Raw genomic sequence first — 23973 nt, forward strand, 5'->3', positions numbered from 1 at the left:
AAGTGAACGAAACAGAAGTTCGCCCCGAAAAGAAAAGCTTCTCTGCTTGTCATGACATAATGATTAAAGACCATTCTGCATTTTCCCGTTTTCCTCCGCCCACGGGGAAAAGCGAGCATTGGGGTGAGCGATGCGGGACGTATATGGCGGAACGGAGAACGTTGACAGTAGAGCGGAATGGAGAACGTAGACAGAGCGATGCATGGTACTCAAGATAACTTTTGAAAAAGGCGAACTCTGGGTCTCTCAACGCCGCTGGGCTGATTGGTCGACCGCCGGCGGCCTGTTGGCAGAAGATTTCCGCTGTTATAAAGCGGAAACAGGGGCCGGCGCGTTCAAAAAGTTCCATAAAGCTGCCATCACTCCCGGCTTCCTGTTTCACGACCAGGGGTGCGATGGCTGAGTGGTTAGCGCTTTCGGCTAACACGTGGCGGCCTGGGTTCGAACCCCGGCAGCGCTATGGCCTTTGAGTGATAATATGGCCTCTGCAGTCCCACGCGCTCTGTGAAAGGATGCGGACAACCCGCGTTGGGCTCTCTTAAAAAGCAATCGACATTTGAGAGTTGTAGTTCACTTGTGAAAAAGCGCCGAACCTGCAGGTAACTGACTCCCGAGCCAACAGTTAGCGATGATTGTTGCAAAATAGCAGCAGAACAACACCTGCTCACGTTATCTCCTTTTGCCCCTTTCCTGAGACGCCGTTTTTGCACAATGGTAAGTACATTTTATATTCACAGAAAAACAGCAATCTGCTCTTCTATTTAAGGTGCATTGATTAATACCAGCCTATCACCCATCATAATAAATCAGCAATAAACACAACAATTGCATGCGGAGGCATACGTGGTGCTATGGCCGGAACAGTCAAACGGCATGCCGGGGTCTTCTTCCAAAAGGCAACAAAAAATATCGATCGCGATTTGCCGGCTGAGAGCAATCTACCCCGTCTTTTCGGGGAACACGTGTCCAAATGCTGAGTGAGGATACACTCAAATATCATTTAACTACCACTGATAAGCGAGCAGATGTGTTGACTTCCCATTTGACCCCGGATTTCTAATGCACACCCATTTTCCGCACGGTTTTCCAGGGAGTCTGCAGAATGCGTCTGTGAATGAGGGAGTCTGCAAACTGGATCTTCCGGATGAGGGGTGAGCACATTCATCCCGGTTTACTGGCTCTAGTAACTAATGCTCTCGTTTGGCCGCTGGTTTAACAACGATGATCCACCATGGCTTGGTAAAAGTAGAGATTATGACTTCGTTAGTTTTATCATTACAACTGGACTTCACTCAAGACTTAATCTTAATAGAGCTGCAAAGCCGAAGGCGGGCTGAGTGTGGCCTACGTCAACATAAAAAACGTCGATTTTTTACCGCCATCACGTGCTCGGTTGACACGCTTTCTTGGAGACGGTCTGTCTGCTTCATCTGGTGTGGCATATATATATATATATATATATATATATATATATATATATATATATATGAGTTGAGGTTATACACATACATATGAGAAAAGGTATTGCAATATCACCATCACAATTTCAAACCCTTCCCTCTTTCGTTTAGCATTGAACACGTTTTTTTCAATCGTGAGGAAGCTCCAAACACGAGCGGAAACCGGCTATAGATATCGGTGACTCGGCGCCGCGGTGTCACGAGGCTAACATCTTCCGCCGGAAGAAAACACTGATAATCGTACTGGCAAACGCGTAGGTCGGTGTTTGCTGCCTACCACAGTGTCTTGCGCAACCCCTTCACCTGTCCGTTTTGTGGTGTTTGGCTGGCGTCATATCACAGCATCCAGAGGTGAAAATGAGAAACTAAATGCGCGACGCAGGCGAATGCACCGCTCGCGGCACCCTGTGGCCATCCGGTACTGCTGTACAGGCGCATGCACCGCTCGCGGCACCCTGTGTCCATCCGGTACTGCTGTACCGGCGAATGCACCGCTCGCGGCACCCTGTGTCCATCCGGTACTGCTGTACAGGCGAATGCACCGCTCGCGGCACCCTGTGGCCATCCGGTACTGCTGTACAGGCGAATGCACCGCTCGCGGCACCCTGCTGGCCATCCGGTACTGCTGTGCTAAGCATCTGTGTAGAATCCTGAAAAATCATGTAACGCCTCTCCTATCAGTGTAGAAAGGTTTAATAAACCATTACAAAATGAATAGCGGCTGCGATTTGTTTAGATTGATATTCAATGCTTCTGTTTCAGTTAAGGATTCCGAAACCTAAAAGAAAGGAGTTCAAAGAGTTCGGATCAAATTTCTAGAAAAGGAAAGAAAGCGAATACCCTCGAAAGAAGGCCCGTTGTTGGTTGTTGTTTCAGGTGTGGGGGGGGGGGGGGGTCACCAAGAAATGCTCATTGTCATCCCGCTGCACCCTCCTTACTGAGACTCGGGCTGCGCCCCTGTTCATGTTGGCTTGTTTTCCAGGAGCAACTGTCGGGTACTTTGCCCAATCAGCACGAAGAGGACGCCGCTCGGCCAACCTGGCAGTTCGAGAACCGTCAGTTGTCTCATCCTAAACTCTTGAATGGCAAAATAGTTCTCACGTGTTGCTGTACCAGGAGGTAGTGTTCAGTGTACGCGCAGAAACGCAGCATCGCCACGGAAGTCTGTCTTCCATCCTCACATAGTTTGTGCTGGATATCGCTGAGCTAAAATTGTCCGAGTACCGGATGAGGCGGCGGCCATTATGGGCACGGTCATTCACTGCCGCCATTACTCGTCGTGCAGCCGTCGCCAACGAGTGACGCCGGCTTGAAGACGTTGGTCGTGCAGCCGTCGCCATTGAGTGGCGCCGGCTTGAAGACGTTGGTCGTGCAGCCGTCGCCATCGGGTGGTGCCGGCTTGAAGACGTTGGTCGTGCAGCCGTCGCCATCGAGTGGCGCCGGCTTGAAGACGTTGGTCGTGCAGCCGTCGCCATCGGGTAGTGCCGGCTTGAAGACGTTGGTCGTGCAGCCGTCGCCATCGAGTGGCGCCGGCTTGAAGACGTTGGTCGTGGGTGTGCGCCACGTTGGCACGCCGTGACGGAGACGCGATGCGTGACTGTCAGCTGCATTCGGTGTGAGACGGGCGCTTTGACGCGAGATAGTTCTCCCAACAAACGCGCGTGGGGCGAGCGACAGCTACGTCGCGAAACACACAGTGGGATGCTCGACGCGGTCGGTCACCGCTGTGGTGCTGCATGGCAAGCCGGTTGCAATAACGACGAGCACCGCGAATGCTGGACCCAAGCACCGGCCAGCTCGCCCGCGCGCCACCGCTGTCTACGCCGCGCCATCGGCCGGTCAGAGGGTCGCCTGTTGTGGCCAGGGGCGAAGTCTGGATTGTCACCTGGGTCAAATATTTCAGAAGACGTTGCCATACATCTCTAAATGCATTTATCTCTTAATGCGATAAACCACAAAAAGCAAGGGCAAATTAAATGCGATGCGGCATAACCATCGAATATTTTTGTTTTTGGAGTTCATTTGCATTAAATTTGCATTTTCTGACCATCAAACACTGACAAAGGTTGAGACCAACCAGACAGAATGATCAGAAAAGGCATACTTAACATAACCAGCCCGAAGGCGTGTAGTTTCCTATTCAGTTGGATTGAGGGGAGAGGCGGAATAGTGCATTCTAACCAGGCATGCAGTTTCCTATTTTAGCTACCATTTTTATCCATTATTTTTTAGTCATCATGATTTGCGGGTTCAGCCCCCAAAAAACTAAATTTGAGGAACTACATCCCTGCTGCCAGCTGCGAAAAAAACGTTAAATCTGAGGAGAAAACTGTTTTAAGTGCATTTCGAAGGCAGGCTCGGCCATTTTTCTTTCTGCCCCCCCCCCTTCCCCACCCATCCCTCACCCCCCACCCCCCCGCATTTTGCGAACCACATCCCTGCGGCCCTACATTTATCGATAATATAGTTCTTCAAGCACCTGAAACAACATCACTTTTGTTTTCGTGAGGTCATCGTACAGTCAACTGAAAGCGTTGGCGACCTTCATTAATCTGGCATAATTATTGTCGGTGCAGAACTCGCACTTTCTAACATGGTCCAAATCATTTAGAGCAAAACTCACGCAATACTGGTATCAACAGATGCAAACAAAATTTTTTAACACATCTGGCACCTTCATTTCGCTTTACATGCAATATGATGACAACTAAAAGTGTGTTATTTCATGCCTGATCGCCGATCAGTGCGCTAAGTCTGAGGTACAACGGGCAATGTGAGAGGCTTACACCAGCGATGCTTGGCTTCTTACCTCAAAGTCGCTGTTTCTCTCAGTAGCGGGAAGCCCTAGCTGACTGCTTGACGTGTCGCTGCAACGACCCCTGTTTACCCCTGAAGCTATGGCTCGGCTATCCACAAACAACAATCCAAGGTAGGCAGGGCTTTTAACGATGTCACATTTTTTAAAAAAAAACTGACGATTAGCTACGTCCTTATGGCCAGTCAGCTTCTCACGATACGAACACAACCCACAGCAGCCCACAGCCTTGCACTGAACCCAAGGCATTACCGCGTGGCGAGCAATTAATCCCACCTGTCTCAAATGGCACTACGCTTTAAAACGCTACGTGGCAAACTGATAACGTTCGTCGCAAGATGCTGTGGCCAGCCACGATTCTTACGACTAGTAATAAGCCTAGTTGCTTGGTATTTTATACTGTTTAGCTTGTGAAGTGAACCTTGGCTGAAAAATCCATGAAAAGTACTGATCTGAGCCGCGCTGGAAAAGCATTGTGTCATTACTGATCTGTGGCGTCAGCGCTGATATAGTACAGCTTGTAGCATGTTTCTATCACCTGGTAAAAACTGATGATGGATGAACTGATGCTGAGTGATGATCATGATTAAATCTATTATGTTTGGCTGCATTTCATGACTTAACCTGCTCATACAGCGAAACGTCAACGTTTCGACATGCCCTTACGCTGCAAGCCTTAGCGAGTGCAGACCAATACTTAGCTTTGAGTTCCGTCGAGTTGGGATAATCTGTTGTAATATGGTCTTGTCTGCTAAGATTTGGTTTCACTTTCAAAATTTTGTCACCAATTGGCTAGCAAAAGTGCCAATTTTTGTCACCATCGTATCCGGTAAATCAGAAGCCTTTTTCACCCCTAGTTGTGGCCGACGCACCGATGTCCCGCGCTATGTGCGTGCTACACGAGGCCTGTTCTTGCATGAGCCAGTAGTTGTACACTTTTGCCCACAGATTCAATGTCAAAAGTGGTTCAATGTTAACAGTTGGCTTGTGTTAGGTGCGGGAGCTGCCCACATGTGGTAAAAACCTCATATCGATGGTAGACGTTGAGATGATGACTGCTGATGCTTTTAATATCTATACTCTGTGAATGTTTCTTTGAGAGTTATGGCAAATATCAAACGTTTCTACCACCCCGTGGATGACCCGAAAATATACATGAGCTTCCGACCGTCCACCTAGAGGACGGTCGGCCCCAGTGTTCCTTCTCGGGTGAATGGTGAAGCAACAGTGTTGATCTTCGCTTTAAATGAAACATTAGAGGCGTCTCTCGTCTCATGAATAGCGTAACTCTCGAGGCGATGGTAAACGCGAGGGGTTTTACCACCCGGTGGATGGTCGGTCTCCCTAGTTACCCTCTGGCAAATGACAAATGAAACTGATCGACCGTCTTGCAAAGAGTAACAAAAGGTAATAACACGTCTGTAGGTGGTAATGTAGAGAGTTTACTTTCAAGACGGTGGAAAGTGCAAGGAGTTTGCCATCCGGCGGGAGATGAAAAACATATGTGTGTCCGTGGAACCCTTACCGCGGTTTCATGCGTTGGCAAATGACAAAAGTTTTCAGTGCAGCATAATAAATACTGGAGCTCAAGGACGTAGGAACTGGGGGGGGGGGGGGGCAGTGGGGCCCCTAACTTGAAAGCTGGGGCGGCGCCCCCTCCACCAACTTGGAGGGCCTGTGGAGAGCCAATTCTGGTATGTGGAGGGCCATGCTGAACTTCTGAGGGATGACGTCAGCGTGTAAAAGCCCATGTCGACCTGTCAAGAGTTCATCCTGGCCTTGATAAGAATATATTCTGACCAAAACAGGGCACTTCCGAGCCTGAAGAAGGCCAATATTAACTGTGGGTGCGCCATTTTGGCCTGTAGGGGTCCACCCTGGCCTTTACATGGTTCATTCTGGGCTGTAAAGGGTCCATTATGATCTTTAGAGGGCCGCTATGGCCTGTAGAGGATCCATCATTGACTACCGAGCGCCCATTTGGGCTTGTACAACGTACATGACTTATTTTGACCGGTAGAGGGGACCACGAAGGCCCGAAGAGGACCCATTATTGATTGTAGTGCCCCTTATTCTGGTGTGAAGTGGGCCCATTCTGGCCTGTAGAAGGCCTGTTGCCGACTGTGGAGGGTCCATTCTGTCATGCCAAGAGGTCCATTTAGGGTTGTACATGACTTATTATTGACTGCAGAGTGTCTTTTCTAAAAATGGGCCATTATTGGCTGTGGATGGCCCATTCTGGCCTATCGAACACCCATTTAGACCATTAGGCCCAATTATTGACCGTAGAGAGCCCATCCTAACCTGCAGAGGGCCCTTTCTGACACGCAGAGGGCATATTATTGAATATGGAGGACTCCTTCTGGCCTGTAAAGGGGCTCATGCGGGCCTGTAGGAAGCCCATTCTAACCTGTACAGAGCCCATTCCGGCATAACGAGGGCCCATATTCTGATCCGCAGGGTCACATTCTGACCTGAAGTGCCTAGAGGGCTCAATCTAACCCGTGGAGGGCCATTTACAAATGTGGAGCGCCTATTTGGATTCGCATGGACCATTCTGAGCTGTATAGGGCCACTTTTCATTAAAAAGGCGCATTCAGGCTTGCAGGGGCCCACTATCTAGTCTCAGAGGGCCCATTTTGGTGCTTTGGAGTTTGTCCCTCAACTCGAACATAGGTCCCACGTCCCCGCTGTGGAAACTCGTCTGTATTCATACATACAGCAAGCCTGTTGTTTTCATAATCATTCCGTAGTTATCCCAGCCAGCGTGTCCAACTGGGATCCATGTGGGTCCGAGATGGACAGTCACATGGGGCCCATCAGGGCTGCCCACTTTGGTCCCATGTGGGCATGTCATGGGCAACCGACTGGGTCCCACATGGGCGGCCTTCCCGGAACCATATGGGGCTTAACTGAAACTCACATGTGGCCCACCTGGGCTGTCCAGTTGGAACCGACGTAGGCATGGCCAACTGGGTCCCACATGGGCAGCCCACCTGGAGCCCAAGTTTAGCCTGACACATGGGGCCCACCTGAGCTGCCCAGTTGGGACCCACGTAGGCAGGTTCAGCCGGGACCCATATAATCAGCCCAGATGAGACCCATACGACTAGCCCAAATGGTACCTTTAACCACCCCAGATGGACCCCAGTTGGGCTTCAGCGGTCTGCCTCTGCAATATCCATCTGATTGATGGACCGCCCTAATTCCAGGCAGGTTGTTTCATGTCAATAATAACCCTGGTCAAGGTATATTTATCATGCATTTGTCATACATTGCCTCGGAAATAGCACTGTTCCACAAAATGTACACTTCTCTTATCATGCCCGATGCGACAATCACTTAAGCATTTAACACACGTTATGCGTTGCCGCTGCTGCCGTTGTCAGCGCGATGTTTCCTGCCCTCGTCGCAGTCTCTCCCGCCAAAACCATTTTCCCGGTACCTATTCTGCTCCGGTGCGGGGGCACCGTGGCGCGGTGTGTTGCGCAGGATGGCCCCAGAAAATGGCGATATTCAGTGCCCAAAATCACTGCCCCATGCCCTAAGTGCCCCATGCCATGAGTGGATGATTATTCATGTGCACAGATTTGGTACCGAAAGAACTGAATTGTACTGGAAGGACTGAATTTATGTTGAGTCGCTCATCGAAGTTGATAACAATGAGGACAGCTACGTCGAATAACAGTGCAGAAATGGCAATAAAAAAAATACTAGCGGCCGCTGGAGGCGAAATAACTTGGTGTCGCGTTATTTTCCCGTTTGAGAGACATGCCCGGAGCAAATATTCTAAACTTTGCCCGAACTCATGGCAACAGTTCGTCTTGCCGGCATGTCGCGGAGATGAACTGTGGACTATGCAATCTCTGCATGCACATACACTCTCTACGAGCACTTGTACGGAAAAACTTTATGTCAGACTACTTCCCTGGAGTATTTGCATGGAAGTACTCCATATACGACATAAGTCAACGTACTGACTTGAGTTAAGTCTTCCTGCGGTCACAGTGAGAACATCAAACTATTAATGGTTTCATTTATGAGCGCAAGCAAGCAAAGCGCTTATATTCTATGAAAAAGAAGGTGAGTGTTAAATTTTATGTTACCGGGACAATGCTAATAAACTTATCACTGTCATTAGAAAGACTAGAGCAAAGTAGTTGCCAACGGTCTATACAGGAATACGATATTGTCTCGATAGATCATTTTTGAAGCAGCTGCTTTCCGATCTACTCAGTTATGGAAGGGTGAGTGCGAGTCGCTTTAGGCACTCGCTATTTCCCCCTGCATTGAGTGGCCTGCGGCTGATGACAGCAAAAGCGGGCGTCAATATTAAGTGCGTGCGCTCGTTTAAAAATGTCTGAAATCAACGATAAAGCAGCAAACTGGGCAAACATTACCAGCCCCAGTTTCAGAAGGAATCCAGCCATTTCTTTCTCATATCACGAGACCAAAACTCGGTTTGGTAATGTTAATCCAAGAAGGTACTCGGAGAAATGAGACAGATGAAATAGGTTTGTCTCCGCTATGTTTATCCTGCGGAATTGCCAATAGTTGTAGAAAGGAAATTGTCGCTATGCATTTTTGCAGAATTCTAGGTGAAATAAAAGCTGAACAGTACAAACCCATGGAACACAGTCTGCGTTTCCAAGCATGACGATTCTGCAGCAGCACTAGCTGTTGTCTCTGTCAGAAGCTCCTGGTTGCCGTGCCTGGTTGCTGGAAGACAAAGTGCTTCCGGGCGGCCAGGAGCAGCCTCAAGCAGCCTCCCAAGTAGAGCAGCTGCAGTTCTCAACAGCAGCTCAGCAATGCAACAGGAGAGCATTTCTCCAGCTAATCAAGGGCTGGAACAGATGTCCATCCTTCCGCCATCAAAATTTGCTACAGCTAACGTCATCCTGTCGGAAAAATACGCAAACACTGACGCCAACTGAACGAAAACACCAATAGTACATCGCTCGCACATTACAAACACATCAGGAGAGACCGGCGATGAGATGTCGCAAATGCATTGTCGATAATGTTCGAAGTTATGCAGGCCTAGGGCCTTGTCTAAGATCTTTTAACAAAAGGGCGGGGGAAGGGGGAGATTTCTTTGTCATACACTTTTAGCCTCATATGACGCTCCACACAATGGCGGCAACCAGCTTCCTTTAACGCGCGCTCGGGTAGAGGGTCAAATTGACTCCCCCCCCCCCCGAAGGTCTTTCCAAAATGGCTTCCGAACGGCGCGGTGCAGCCGCGCCAAATTTTGCATAGCCGTAGACAATTGGGACTGTTTGACACCAACAATTTAGATGTACCTTGTAAGGTCGCTGACCTATGGCAGGTCAAAGTCAGGCCATAGTTTCAGCGAAGGCAATTTCTAGGGAATCCTTCAGTCTGACCCAATAACGGAGTGTCAGACGAAGCCATACATCTTTGAGATGCTTTCTTAGGAAACACAACATTTGAATGAGCACATTACATTGACCTAAGGTCAGGTATGAAGGTCACACCATGGTCAAAACCAACCTGTTTTGTTGCTCTAGGGTTTACTGTATGGAATAGTTTCTGGTGCTCATTCCGAATTTATTGTTAGCAGGAACCACATTCTACATCATCCATGGACTTCTTGAGGTCAAAATAGGTTATGGACCTAAAATGACCCAGGTCAACATTTTGTTTTAGGGACATACTGTCTAGCATCCTTGTCGCTTGACATCCTTGTCGCTCAGTCAAATGCAAAACGCAAAGCAATCTTGTATGATTTTGGTCGCCCTGACTTTCAAAAGGTCAACAAATGTCACTAACCTTAAATGAGCATGCGACCTTTTGCTTAGAAACGGTTATCTAGGTTCCGGGGGCACTTTGGAGACAACCTGGAGCTTGAACTTGTTTGACCTTTTTTGACCCGAAGGTCATAATCTAGGAACCTGAAACTTTGACCTAAGTGAGTTCACGTACAGGTCAACGCACCCTGTATATTTGTTGTCTCTAGCTCTCTTAGTTCCCGAGATCTTAGGGGTGTCAAACTGACCCCCTCCCTCCCCATCCGAGCAAAGGGTATCTGGCCGGCCACCCGGGCGCATGTTAAGTGAGGTTCGTTTAACTAGGAGAGGGGGTTTCCACGGCCCTGGTTGAGGATGGATGCACATCACTGGAGGGATTTTCGCCCTCCATTCAACATGGGTGCACGGCACCTTGCACAACATCGCACGGCCTTGCGAGTGCACCGGTCGTATCAAACACATGAGACGATGAAAAGGAATCTTACCACACGAAGCCCCAATGCACGAAACGGAAATGATATCGCACAGCGCACACTCGCCCATTCACCCAGCGCGCGAGCGTTAACACTTCCAGGAGCCGTCCTCCCTGCGCGGCAGCCTGTCTGGGGAATGCGGCCACTTTTCCCGAATCGCGTACCGGAACAGGCCAAACGCCCTCCGGACGCCATCCGCCAGCATAACAGCCAGGACGCCGGGCCGGGAACGATGTGACCAAGCATGGGCGAGGGAACGATCGCGTCAGTGGAGGAGGGCTTCGAAGATCGAGCTCACCTCCAAACAACTGAAATGATTTAGCACTAGGCTGACGGCGGCACATGGAAATAATCGCCAAAAATTCTCTGACCCTCCCCCCCCCCCCCAGTTCTTGACGACCTTACTCGCTCCTGCGACCACGAAATGGCGCGGGTGGGTCAGTGCCGACAGAGGCCAAGGTCCGGCAGCGTTAGGCAAAGCGGAGCGAAAGGGATGGGAGGGCGGGTCTGGACAGGTGAGCTGCCGGCGTCGCCGGTGTGCTGTCAGCGAGCGGCCCCGTCTGCCGCTGCCTTGGCTTGGTGCAAGGGACATGCCTTGTTTATGAGGGAATCCCCACGCTCAATAGCATATATACATAGGGCATTGCCACTCAGCTCCAGGTTGATATCACCGCTCAATTGCAGTAGTTTCGAATAAGTCATAACAGTATGAACCAGCAGGCATTGATTGCCAGTCGTGTGCTGCTGTAAAATGCAACACTTACGTTAGAAACCTGTTATCAATCGCCACCAAGACAAAGATTTTAGGACAAAAATATGATTTGAAAAGGGCTTGTACATTAAGCAAATTCATGTACAGTTCTCAGTTAACAAATGCGCATGATACGCATGACGCGAAGTGCGTATGATAAAAGACCGTGCGCAAAAGCTATCACCAAAGATCTCTTAAACAAATGTTTGCATCGTATGAAGCACGCCTGCAAAATATAAAATATTTGCTATGGCAAAAGCCTGAAGGGAGAGAAAAGCTCGTAGGCGAACAGCTCTCACGCATGACGTAAAATACAAAATTTGTCTCAAACATTCTGCAGCGCGTCAATGCTAGTAACACAAACATTGTCTGACAAAAGGACCTGAGTAAAAGTTCATAAGCGTTCGTGATGCAGCATCAATTGCTTGTGTGCTAAGCACCCCTATGAAGATGGTTTAGGAAAAATCGATCACCTGATTATCAAATTATTACGCCATTCTCCGATGCCGCCTGAATGCTGTGTTTGAGGAATACATTCATACCCTAGTCCTAAAATGCAGCTTGGGTTCTTTGAACTATACGATGTTCCGTCCCAACATCAAAGCCTGGGAAATAATGGTCGGTCTCAAACGAAATCCTAATGAAAAAACCCAAGCGAAAAAAGATTCGTGGGAACGTCGTTTGGGTACAGTGATCAACTTGGTAACGACAAAGAAGTGGAAATTTCTGGAATAAATATCGCACAACTCATGATAAAACAGCACTCTTTTAACCTTCTTTCACCGTTACACGACTTTCACGTTTCCAACCGATCCTATTTTTCGAAACATGAATCAGGCGTTCATGTGATTTGTTTAACACTACCCACGCTATATCGTGGTTTTGGGCTGCATTCAAACCCTTATACCTTCTGGTGCCTCCATGTCAGTATTTCCGTCAGGCGTACGGAAATGCTGACACAAACGGTCGCTGCACCCATCATCCTGCATCCTAATCCCATGCACTTGAACGTAATCATGCACGCATCATGCGTCTGAATTTCAAATTTATGTGCGCACTAATGTGAACCTAATTTTGTCGATGAAAAAACGCATTTGACGACGAATAGTCGTGTCCACATCACACATTTGCTAAAAACTTAGCGAAGAAAGACTTTTGGACAAATTTCATTATTGGCGAACAACGGCAAACGAAGGCTTATCCCTACGAACGTTCGCGATGCAATCAGTTTCATACTGAACTTTCAGACTTCTGCATTGCCAAACAAGGTTTTTACGTAATGATCTTTCCACGTTACGAAACTGATACCGTACGCAGCTTATCTTGACGGACGCACGCAAACAAACTGGCAAACAGGTGCCCAACGGTCTTTCCTATACATTCTTTTGTCCGCAGCAAAGACATACTCCTCGGGTGTTATCTGGCGGCTGTGCCCATAAGTCTGCTGAGGTCAAAAGTACGCATAAAAAGAGATCGTATAACAACTTTCCTTGAGATCAAGCTTGTATTCTTAAGGACGGTAGAACAACATAGTCATGCAACATCAGAAACTCATCATGTAAGAAGTTAGTCATGCAAAAAACTGCTACATATACAGTTTTTGTAACAAACTACTCATCGAGAAACTGTTGCAAAAAAAACACCGGAAAACTGTTGCAAAAACAAAAACGTGCTAGCACAAAAGTTCATGGCAAAAGTCGCGTGAGCTCGTTGAAGGCCACTGCCTCTCAGAGGAAGAAAAGAAAACTTTCAATGATCCACATGCTGTCATGTAAAGCTATAATGTTAGTAGCGTGTATAAACGCAAATATTCATACATATATGCTACTCAGAGATAGGTTTGTTTCATTTAATTACGCGCATCACGCGTCACGCGGCGTGCATCATTCATATATTAGCATAATGTCAAGTTACCAGACATCGCGCGTTAAGGCACTAATCACGTGCGCATAATGGGCCTCGATGCACCCTGCACGTTTAAGTCTGGTCGCCGACTTTTCCTAACAATGGACGGACTAATTTTCCTATCTGGATGGTCCTGTGCTCTGTGCATGACACTGAGTTCTAAAAAGGGTTAAGGGTCCGCACCTTCCCGGATTTCAGCCCCAGTGCACTGGTTACTGATACTGAAAAAGTCACATGAAGAGGGATTGTGCATAAACACGTCTTAAACAGTACGGGCTTGAGAATGACATCATCAAAGATTGTTCGGCGGCAACTTGGCTTAGGTGGTGCATCCTCCCCAATCTTGATGCCACAGAAATCAGCATTGACAGTGGCAAATAACACCAGGAATTAATTATGTGAAGACCCCCAAGCGCCCTTGTAAAAAAGCTTCTGATTGCCATCCTGCCAAATGGTTCACGAAAAATACAGCGTTGTTTATTCCTAATGGGTCTGGATGGCACGTTAATACAACGCATTAAAGACATAGGACAACTGTAATAAAGGTACCCGTTTGACGGCAGCGACCGATGGTATAAATTTCCACTCTTCTACGTCTAAAATCATCTTTTAAATATGATTGTTTCAGTGACATCTGCAGAGCAGCCTTCGCTGAAAAATGGCTCCTAGCTGCAAGACAATGTTGGACGTCTGGCTCTAAATCTATAATAACGCACGGACACCCTTTAAAAGTAACATACAGCTTTGCAAACATTATAAGACATGGTTTATCGTGGCTTTTGGGCCTTTTTCACTTCCTTGAATCGTGCCGCATAGGAGATACCTATGAATGCTTGCAATGCAATGAGCAAATGGAATCGCAACACCCCATGCGTTACTTCCTGCGGAGCAAAATTAGCTTTAAATACAACAAAAGTAAATGGCTGAAATTCGGGGAGAAACCAGGTAACGGGTGTAGGTTTCGTCGATGATGTAGGCCGAGGCCCTCACCCTAGCGATTCAAAGGTGAAATCCTCACATAAGAAAGTTCCTATGCTATGCCAGGCCGCACTGTCCGCCCATTGTTTTTGACACTTGACTAGAAAGGACTTAGAAGGGGTTAAAAAGATTTAATTGAAATTTTCTCGTAGTTTTTATTACCTGCAATCTGGCTGCGCACTCTACCAAAACTCTACGGCTTATGAGACGCGTTGCTCCAACGCGAGACAGCGGGCGATGAGCTCCACCGCTCCACCCAGGGTGTTCTGCCGCTGATTCCATTGAACTCTACCATCCGCGTTGCTTGCAAAACATGCGCGTTGTTGACAAGCTGATCGGGTGTTGCTGAACGATGCGGGTAATCTTGCACTGAAGTTACATTTGGTGGCGATTGCGCGTTGTACGTAGGCCACTTATACGTACACACCGAGGTAATAGATGGTTGGCATTGGTATGTTCTTGCCTCAACCCAGCTTTTGGCAATTGTGCATGCGTTTTGATATGTGCATGATTGTTACTGGGCACAAGAAAATGCGAGTGTGTGGGCGATACATACTGCATCAAAACAGATGGGGCCCGGGGTGCATTCGGTTTTGGAATCCGGTAACTATTGCGATGTGGTTGTTCCCATTATTTTCGCTTGTGTTTCCCTTCTACCTCTCCTACATGCAGTGGGCTTGTAATGTTTGTAAGGAGTCTAACTTTTTCAAGCATTCCTGTGCCTTCAGCAGAAATGTGTTCTTTCAAAATTGAGTAGGGACATTTTGTAATATCTCGTTCTTGGATATTGGTAATCTCTTAAAGCAAAAGGAAGGCAGAATCATGCCAGTACTTGAATCATATTCATTTTGTCTTATTGCCATTAGTATTCTGACAATAGGTGCATGAAGAATCTGCCAACCAGCATGATTGTTTTGCAACCAGAAATGTTGGTTTGATGATAGCTTCTGTATTTATATGTGATTTTTACTTTCCTGTTGCTGTGCAGATGCATTCTGCATTCCAGAACATGTTTTTTGAGATACTACTACTATATTGAAGTGTTTGCATGTCAAAAGTGATAAGGTTACATCATGCTAATTCAGAATGAAGTCATATTAATCATGTCAGTTTAGGACAAAGTGATAGCTGTGGGGTATCATAAAATGCAATAGCTCTGTACTTACAGGAATATGACAGTTTTTATGATAATCCTAGAAAATATATGTTCTTGTCAAGTACAGGTTTTACACAAAAAGAACAGTTAGGTACCTATATCTTTTAGTGATTTTTTATGAAAAAGGTTGCTGGCCCCACAGAAAGTTATGCCGTTCCCCCAATTTATGTGCCTTGCCATGCTGCGTATTCACATGTCTGGTGCTATGCATTTGTTTTATTTAAATTCAAGACTTTATTGACTGATGAATATTTTATCATACTGTCAGCAATGATGTGCAAGAATATGTTCACACTTTGAATATGATTAAGTCTTGAATTCATGTAAGAAACATACTTAATAGTTTGCATCAATAGCATTGTGTATATGTTTGTCTGAGTTCAGGTGGGTGCACCATATGCTCACATAATCAGAGCATTTATAGGGCCTATTGAAACATCACCTCACATTACATTACACTTTAAATCCATGTCATGATTTTCACCATTCTATTTACAGCTGTTCATGGTTATTCATTGTTTAACCACAATGTATTTCCTAGCCCTCCTGCATTTCCAGTGCACATGTGTCCTTTATATGAACAGCAGTGAGTATTCCCATGAGGAGGATACAGAGCTGAACTTTTCTCTTTTGAAGTGGGAGATGATTTTAAAAGACTGATTGCTCCCTACAATCTGATAGTTTGTTCACATCCATATTTAGAACTGACCATCTCACTGTCTTGTTACAGGACTTCAACATTAGCTATCTTTTAGAAAAAAATGAGTAGCCAGTTACCAAGAAGGATCATCAAGGTATGTAATGTTAAGCAGACAGCCAATATATACAGCATTCATCTGTTTGGGTGAACCAATGATTGATGAGATGGCTATCAATAGTCTGTGTTGCTGTTGCAGGTGGGTTTTTTGTGGACACATCATCTATGTTTTAGAGTCTTGTTTGGATGTGTGGATAGTGACAATTCATCACATATTTTTTTGCTTTAGTTTTGAAACATTTTGTTGCTTGTGTCAAACAGAGCTATCAAAGCTACCCTGCTACATGTTTCAGGAGACACAGCGACTGATGGCAGACCCTGTGCCTGGCATCAGCGCAGTGCCAGATGAACAAAATGCCAGGTACTTCCATGTGATAGTGGCAGGTAAGCTGATGATGATGTGTTCTAGCCATTCACAGCTTGGTTGATGACTTTGTACCACTTGATCTGTGTCTTTGCTTTCAAAGTGTGGAAGGTACCAAATCACTTTCAATTATCATGTTGCAAAAATATGTGAATGCCAAAACATAAGGTATTGATCTCAAAACAGCATGAAGTTCAGCTGAAGTAAAAAAGCAAAGGGAGTCCTTGGTTTTAATCTCCTATTGATTTCATCATCCAGATGTTCTTAATAATACATCAATGGCTTTTTGATAATGTGTAAGGTGTTTGTGGGATCACTGCATTGTATACAACTGCTTGTGAAGAAAATGTTATTTGGCCAGATGGTGGAGATTCAGTCTTGAACTCGCCACTCAGCATGCTTCTGTGGGTAGGACAGCACCAGATTTCTTGGCCTATGCCCTCCATGATCTCCATTGGTGGGCCTATGGTTGTGACTTCTTGTTTTCAGAAATGTGCCATTGCTGAGATGTTTTTGTGTTAACTCATTTTGCTAAGCATTATCAATGCAAAAATAATCTTAATTATAATGACAGATATGCTATAGGCAGTTGACTTACATTGGCCCTTGGCACCAGAACAACGCAGGCAGCATCTTCTATTGGACAGATGAAATGGATGACCGAACGATCCGTCGCTTATGAGAGTGGTACGTCGGGCTCCTGAAGCATCAGCTGTGGCGTCACAGTGGATTGCCTAAGCCCTTCAGCGGCGTCGCAGTGGCGCGGGTGGTATGTGCAGCAATTAGGCCGAGTTGCGTCAGGCGTGACGAACGTGACGTCACTGCCGCATAACCTGATGCCTACGCTGAGCAGCGGGGAAGCCTGGCCTCGCTTCAAAGTGCCAGGGCCGTCTTATGTCATGGCATCTGCCGTTAGCTCTCCGCCAGTCACATAATAAGCGAATTTTCCGAAGAGGTGAGTGAACTGCTCGGAATGATGCAATCTGAGGCACAGCTGTACACCAGCGATGCGTGGCTTCGTTTGGCGAACAAAGGCGTGGGTGGCTTTCCCCACGACACAGTACAGGGCAGAGCTGCCGACTGTCATGACGACATTGAAGTAGAGCAAAGCTCACGTGGGTGCCGTCTGATGCGGAGAAGCGGTCCCGCTCAGGTGCAGCGATGCTGTAAGTCATTTGGGATTAGCAGAACCATGAAACCTTGTCCATGTGCCGTGAACAGTGTTAATGAACGCGGAATGTGTTTGACTGCGTTGGATGTATACAACAATGATTATGAATATGAATTCAGTCGTGATGGAAGCAAGTGAAGCTTGCGCGTCCTAGTTTTCGGTATTGTGAATATTTATGCTGAAAATCACGGACATTCAGTAAACCCGAGGAGGTACGAGTCAAACAACGACATCAAGCAACAAGCTATGAGGATATCGGATAAGAATAATTGTTGTTTCAATGTAGTCGTCATTCCCACGACGTGGCCACGAATATTGAACACTGTTTTAAAACGTCGAGTATTCACATGGTATGCCATGACGATTCTTGGGATTTCCGGTGAAACCGGATCTTCCCGTGTATTGAAAGCCATTCCGTCCGGCGTAGAACGCCTAGCGAATATGTGGTAGTGAGAAGCTGCGCTCATTCATTATTATCGTCGATGCAGCTTCCACCATTTTATCCGCCCCTGCCCCCCCCCCCCCCCCCCCTCTCCTCGGCTCTTCCTCCACTCCCCTGCTGATCGGGACTCGGCATCTCACGGTATGGGGATCTCCCGATAAGCGCCGGCGCTGCGTGGACGACCGGCCCACCCGCCCCTGCGCGCTCTTTCCTGACCATATCCGCGTGTCCTGTGTCCATTTTTTCTTGCTTCGAATCTTGTGTCACGTGGGGAGGACGTGCTGGGCACCGGCCTCACCCGCTTACTGCGAGCGCGCGCCTCCGCTCTCTGGCGACAGTCGATCGGCGCGTTCATGTAGCTGCACTGGCCGGCTCGAGCCGGCCCGTGGGCTCTTTCGTTGTCTGATAGCTGCACCTGGCTGTTCAGTGCTTGGGTCGTGGTCGATTTGTGTTCGGCGTATGCAGGGATCTGAGCTGCTCGAGCATTTCTGCGGCTTCAATCTGAATGGGTTCATGGTGCAGTTTTATCCGCGTTGCAGGTCCGGAGGGTTCACCGTTTGAAGGCGGCGTATTCAAGCTGGAGCTTTTTCTCCCAGAGGAGTACCCGATGTCGCCTCCAAAGGTCCGGTTTATGACGAAGATTTATCATCCGAACATCGACAAACTTGGGAGGATCTGCCTAGACATTCTAAAAGGTGACTGCAGTGTAACTACCGCGTGTAACATGTGTGTGACATGCGACTACGCATTTTTTAAGATCAGCGATGGGCCTGCTCCTAACACCATTTAAAATGTAAGGAGTGCTTATAATGCATGGAGGAGCAGTGCTTTTCAAAACTTAGTCCAAATATTTCAATTGGATGGATTTCTGGGGTCAGAGTTTACAGTAACCAGTGCCGTTGTGTAAACCGGCACGGCCTGCCCCGCCCTCCGACCCCATACGATCTGAGTGGCTGCTGCCGCCGGCCACAGGCCATCCCAGGCACGGGCAAATGGCGGGCACTGAGGCTACTTGAACCCACTCACCCCGCCGCCGGTGGGTTAGAGGGCAGCCACTCTAACCGATTAAGCGACGGAGGTGGACATGGCCTCTCAGATTTATGTCAACTTTGCCTATTCTGGTATATGCGCATTTTATGTCTCAAGGAGTATATTTAGCCACGTGGCTATGTCATAGGGCTTTATGAATGAGTCCTGGCTACAGCATGAAATTTTGCTATCCGCTGTCTTTATTGGCGAGTTTATATGCATTACAGCCTGTACTTACGGTGAATCACGTGCGTGACAGACATGCTGTCCGGACTAAGTAATGATTCATTGAAATGTCAGTTGATGGCTGTTCTTCGAAGGCTGTCGGATGTCTTTTGAATGGTGAGGGGTGGTTATGTTAGGGTACATGGTGCATTATTGGTCCACTTATGGAATCTCTGGGCCGCTCTGGAAACACTTAGAGCTGTCAGATCTGGAATGACAAACTTCTATCGAAAACGTGCGTGCATTTGCGCTGAATCTTCGGCTGCGTTTACGTCTTGCGCCAGTGGTTTCTGGCGTGTAGACGAAAATGCTCTTGTCGGATGGTGTGGTCGTATCAAATGCTGCTTAGTCCGTCGGATGGTAATTCTGCACGGGGAATTTTCATGAGAAAAAGGGACTCTGGCAACCTTAGCGGTGCCTGGAGGTGGATTTATTACCCAACAACAAGCTGTCCCTTGTTGGAGGTATTATGTCTATCTGTTGTGTGTGTGTGCCTGCATGACTTGAAGCGAGCTAGTTAGCGTCCTGCTGCTTTGCGAACACCAGCTTACCTAGTCATAAAGCGTATTAAAAAACCTGCACGCTGCAGCGTGTCTTAATGTATGTCTCCCCATTCGGCTGTAGCCAGCTGTTCCGTGTGCCAATGCCCTTCCAGGAAGACTTCAGTTTGCGCCGGGTGGCCGTGCGCGCCTGTACCTCCAGTTGAGCCCTCCCCCCCCCCCCCCCCGTGTCCCACAAGCGGTGCGTGTCCGTCCCGCCGGTCTCTCTTGCCAGCTGGCCCTCAGCGACTGACGGTGCTCCTCCGTACCCGGCAGACAAGTGGTCGCCGGCGCTGCAGATCCGTACCGTGCTGTTGTCAGTGCAGGCGCTGCTCAGCGCGCCCAACCCGGACGACCCGCTCGCCAACGACGTGGCCGAGCTCTGGAAGTGCGACGAGGCGGCGGCCATTCGCAACGCGCGCGACTGGACCCACCGCTACGCCGTGGCCGACAAGTGAGCGGCGGCCGGCGCACGCTCGCGGCCCTGCGACGACCGCCGGGCCCAGCGACGCGGCGCCGGTGCGGCCGGCGCGGCGCGCGCGAGCGGTGTCGAGTGGTGGCGCGCGACGCGTCGCGTCCCGGCCCGGCCGCTGAGTGCTACCCGTCGCCGGCAGGGGGCGGTGCTCCTCCGCGCGTCGGTCCAGCCGGCCACTCAGAAGCATGGCTGTGCGGCGAGCCGCGACGCGACAGATCTGACCGCGCGCAGCTCTGGGACCCGCGGCGGCATGAGCTCGGTTGCTCCCCTCCCCCTGGTCCGGCCTGTCGCCGCTCTCTCCTCCATCGCCCGGCTTCCGATCCGGTCCCCGTGCTGACCGTGTTGTGATATTGACTGACGGCTGGCGGCGACAGAGCGCGCCGTGCGCCGCTCTGCGCCGCTGCTGTCGGCTGGCGCGCGCCGAGTTACCGTGTGTGCTCGCTCGGCCGCGCTGCATGATCCGACGCTGGAGTGAATGAAGGAGGGTGAAGATTGTCTCTCTTTGACGATGGGCGGACGGTGTTGGAAGAACACGGGGGTGGACAGAGTTCCCCCACTGGGGCTACGGGACAGCTGGGTCAGGTTTTCTTGTTTGCGACCTTTTCGCTCTGGTCTTGCCATTATTACGTATTCACAAATATAAACAATTTTTTGGTAATGGCCGGCACGGTAATATTGCAGTACAAATTTTGACGTCGTCGACTGGTTGCGTTGAACTCACGCGCAGAGGAGAATCGCAGGTTCACAGTATGTAGGATACGATAGGTCGCTGGCTGTATGTTGCGTTACTGGTAGGAATATTGAAGGCGACCAGATGCACCAGAGATGGGGGGAGGGGGGGGGGAGGGGAGGATTGACTAACCGCGGGTCTTTACTTCTTCCCGGGGTTGAAAATGATGACGAAATTTGGAGGTATGGTATTTACGAAAGCGTAAGTTTGGCAAGTCATGACATTTGTTGTGGGTAGGGCGGTCAGCTGCACGGCATCAGGCGTAGCCTGCGGCCGCATCGAGTTACGAACGCAACGGGCATGAACAGGAGTCTGAAGTGCGTCATTGCAGTAAGAAGGTAGTGGGTTAGTAAAAGCGTTGTATATCATTTTGCCCACAAGCACTGCGGGGGGTAGCTCTTTGAATCGATGAATAGCGTTCCGGGAAATCGCAATGCCCAAGATAAGCAATCGGCGTCTACGTATGCAGCAAGCTAATTAGTTATTGGGCTTTAAGGGTGCATCAACTAGAATGGTTGTTTACGCCTACGCCTAGATAAAACCGGTATCCCGAGGTGTCGCAATAGAAAACTGCGCATATGAATGTCCCTGAATTCAAGCCAGGACCCCAAGCGACGGAGATGGGCTCTGTTCTCCAGAAGAGCTTAAGATGGATGAGAAAACTCATTCTGCACATATACATATGATCCGGTCGTTCCCCTCTTGTGCGAAATCCTGGCTGCGCCACTGCGGCGCCCGCGCCAGCCGCAACCTTCGAGTCGCAGGCGGCGCACACCGCAACCCGCATGTGGGTCAGCTGCTGGGCCGTGGGCCGCTCTGCCCGCGTGGGCCACACGCACATTTCCTGGTCGCGAGCAGGCATACCGACACCCGAACGCCGCGGTTTGGCGCGCACAACCCGCCTGCATTAGCCCCCGACAGGTGCGCCAACTGTTAAGCAGGGTGTCAGCGGTGTGTGAACGGCAGGGTGCGCCTGCTGCACTCATCACGGCGCCGCTCGTCCCGCTCGCGAGGTCCCAGTGGATGGATGTGCGGCTCGGGGAAGTCCTTTTACTGACGCAAACTTGAGTTTGACGCCCTGCAGCGCCGCAGTGCTGTGTGCAACCCCCCCCCCCCCCCCCCCGGAGATGTCCGCCCATGACGTGCCACTGTTTTCATTACGAATCCATAATCACCCTCCGTGAAGCCCGCGGGGATGATACGCGGCGCTGATCACTGAGCAATGCTTGCAGTTCTCCAGAAATGTTGCATCTGGCATAGTTAGGCCCAGTGCGTCGCCAGCTGCAGGGCCCACGGCCCTCCCGAGGGTGCTCCTTGTGTGATGACGCACGTCCTTGGAAGAACCCGATGCACCCCTGGTGGTTCGCGACTCCCCAGCGGGGAGAGGGGCTAAGGCCTCTGGGGACCCATACACTCTCCGGTAGCATCGCCGATCGCACTATTTTGATCATTCAAACACGTAACAGTCGGGTATCGGTCGACCCTACCTCTCACCTCATTTTAACATCGATCTCCCTTCCAATACATCAGTTCGAACCCCGCATATCTCCAGTGGCGCCCTCCCCTTTCCAGGGTCCAAATCCTGATGGCGCCTCTGAATGGTGCGCTCCTTGTTTGGTTCTGGACGTCGAACTGCATGCAGCCCACCGCGCACCGCGTGTCGGCCCCACACGGCCGCCTGTCCGATCCAGTGGCAAAACAGGAGAGAAGCACCAGCAGCAGAAGCACCAATGACCCGATCGCGACCCCTCACAGAAACACGCAACAATGCCCATTACGGGTAAATAGATTCAACAACAATGCATGGACAAAAGCGAACGAAAGGGCGACCCGCATATTTGCTACACTGCGCGCAGGGACCGAAACCCGGGGTCTGAGCAAAACTGGAGGGAACGACGGGGCGGCACTGGAAACATTTTTCAACCACAGATTAAACGAGCAAACGCTGCCCGACAAAGTCGAACAGTCCCGGGTGTCTTGCCCGTAAAACCCTTTCACAAACAGCATGATCACCCCACCACCTTATCACGTGTCTGCTGACGCCGCTTCCATTGGCTGATCGTTCGCCGATGCCACTTCCCTCGGTTCACCGTCCGCTGGAGCCTCTCGCTGTGCATCACCATCCGCTGGAGCCTCTCGCTGTGCATCACCATCCGCTGGAGCCTCTCGCTGTGCATCACCATCCGCTGCAGCCTCCCGCCGTGCATCACTGTCCGCTGGCTCCGCTTGCTCCGTCGCCCCGTCAGTTGGGGCGCCCTCCCTGTTGTCGCTGTCTTTGATGGCCGCTTCCTCTGATTCGCCGTCCGCCGATGTCGCCTCCTTCTCCGCGCCATCCGCTAGCGTCGCCTGCCCGCCGCCCTCCGCCCCAGCGGCGTGCTGCCCTCCCTCCGCCGCGTCCGGAACCTTAGCCTCCTCCATCTGCCGCCAGAGCTCCGGGTCGCAGCGCTCCAGTAGCGCTACCACCTCAACATGCGGCGTCTGCGGAAACAGGTCGACCGGCACCAGCCGGCGCACCACGAAAGGGTAGCCGACGTACTGGTTGCTCTCTGGCCGCGCTAGGTCCAGCAGATTGCGTAGCGCCTGACGTAGGTCACACGCTACGTACACCACGCGCCGCAGCGCCTCGGTGCGTCGCAGCGTCTGCGTCACCTCGCGGCCAAGCCCAGCGCGCGGCGGGTCGACCACGGCCACGGCGCGGCCAGCCGCCACCTCGCCGCGCTCCAGCAGCACGCGCAGCAGCGCCTCGGCGCGACCGGCGAAGAACTTACAGTTGGCGACGCCGTTGCGGTCGGCGTTGGCGCGCGCGTCGGCCACGGCCGCCTCCACCAGCTCGAGACCGAGCACGGCGCGCGCGCGGCCAGCCAGCGCCAGTCCGATGCTGCCGGCGCCGCAGCACACGTCCAGCAGTGTGGTGTCGGCGTCCAGCTCGGCG

General features: G+C 50.0%; 2 protein-coding genes across 4 annotated transcripts; one reads left to right on the plus strand and one right to left on the minus strand.

Annotated features, from left to right (window-relative positions):
* The first annotated feature begins 14436 nt into the window (after positions 1-14436).
* Positions 14437-20313, plus strand: LOC119099404 (ubiquitin-conjugating enzyme E2 N). 3 transcript variants are annotated; one of them, XM_037222544.1, is made up of 5 exons: positions 14437-14604; positions 16040-16103; positions 16360-16450; positions 18583-18738; positions 20113-20313. In XM_037222544.1, exons 2-5 carry the CDS (start codon positions 16071-16073, stop codon positions 20292-20294), a joined length of 462 nt encoding a protein of 153 aa, XP_037078439.1. In that variant the 5' UTR covers positions 14437-14604; positions 16040-16070; the 3' UTR covers positions 20295-20313. The 3 variants fall into 3 exon arrangements, with proteins under 3 accessions (XP_037078439.1, XP_037078438.1, XP_037078440.1); XM_037222543.1 differs by having other exon boundaries at positions 14439-14584; XM_037222545.1 differs by having other exon boundaries at positions 14474-14511.
* A 2151-nt stretch (positions 20314-22464) lies between these two features.
* Positions 22465-23876, minus strand: LOC119099137 (putative RNA methyltransferase GSU1452; the record flags this gene model as incomplete). The annotated part of the gene is made up of 1 exon (XM_037222234.1): positions 22465-23876. A coding segment is annotated over one exon (810 nt), but the record flags the coding sequence as incomplete, so codon positions are not given.
* Positions 23877-23973: the final 97 nt, after the last annotated feature.

This window comes from Pollicipes pollicipes, unplaced genomic scaffold, assembly GCF_011947565.3.
Source record: "Pollicipes pollicipes isolate AB1234 unplaced genomic scaffold, Ppol_2.1 Scaffold_4740;HRSCAF=5597_pilon_pilon_pilon, whole genome shotgun sequence".
Classification (NCBI taxonomy): domain Eukaryota; kingdom Metazoa; phylum Arthropoda; class Thecostraca; order Pollicipedomorpha; family Pollicipedidae; genus Pollicipes; species Pollicipes pollicipes.

What these genes read in the sequence shown, in the direction of transcription:
- LOC119099404 (XM_037222544.1), top strand. Translation starts at nt 16,071, where the DNA reads ATGAGTAGCCAGTTACCAAGAAGGATCATCAAG. An exon ending in TACCAAGAAGGATCATCAAG is followed by an intron (nt 16,104 to 16,359) that starts GTATGTAATGTT and finishes TACATGTTTCAG; the next exon opens with GAGACACAGCGACTGATGGC. An exon ending in CTGCCTAGACATTCTAAAAG is followed by an intron (nt 18,739 to 20,112) that starts GTGACTGCAGTG and finishes CGTACCCGGCAG; the next exon opens with ACAAGTGGTCGCCGGCGCTG.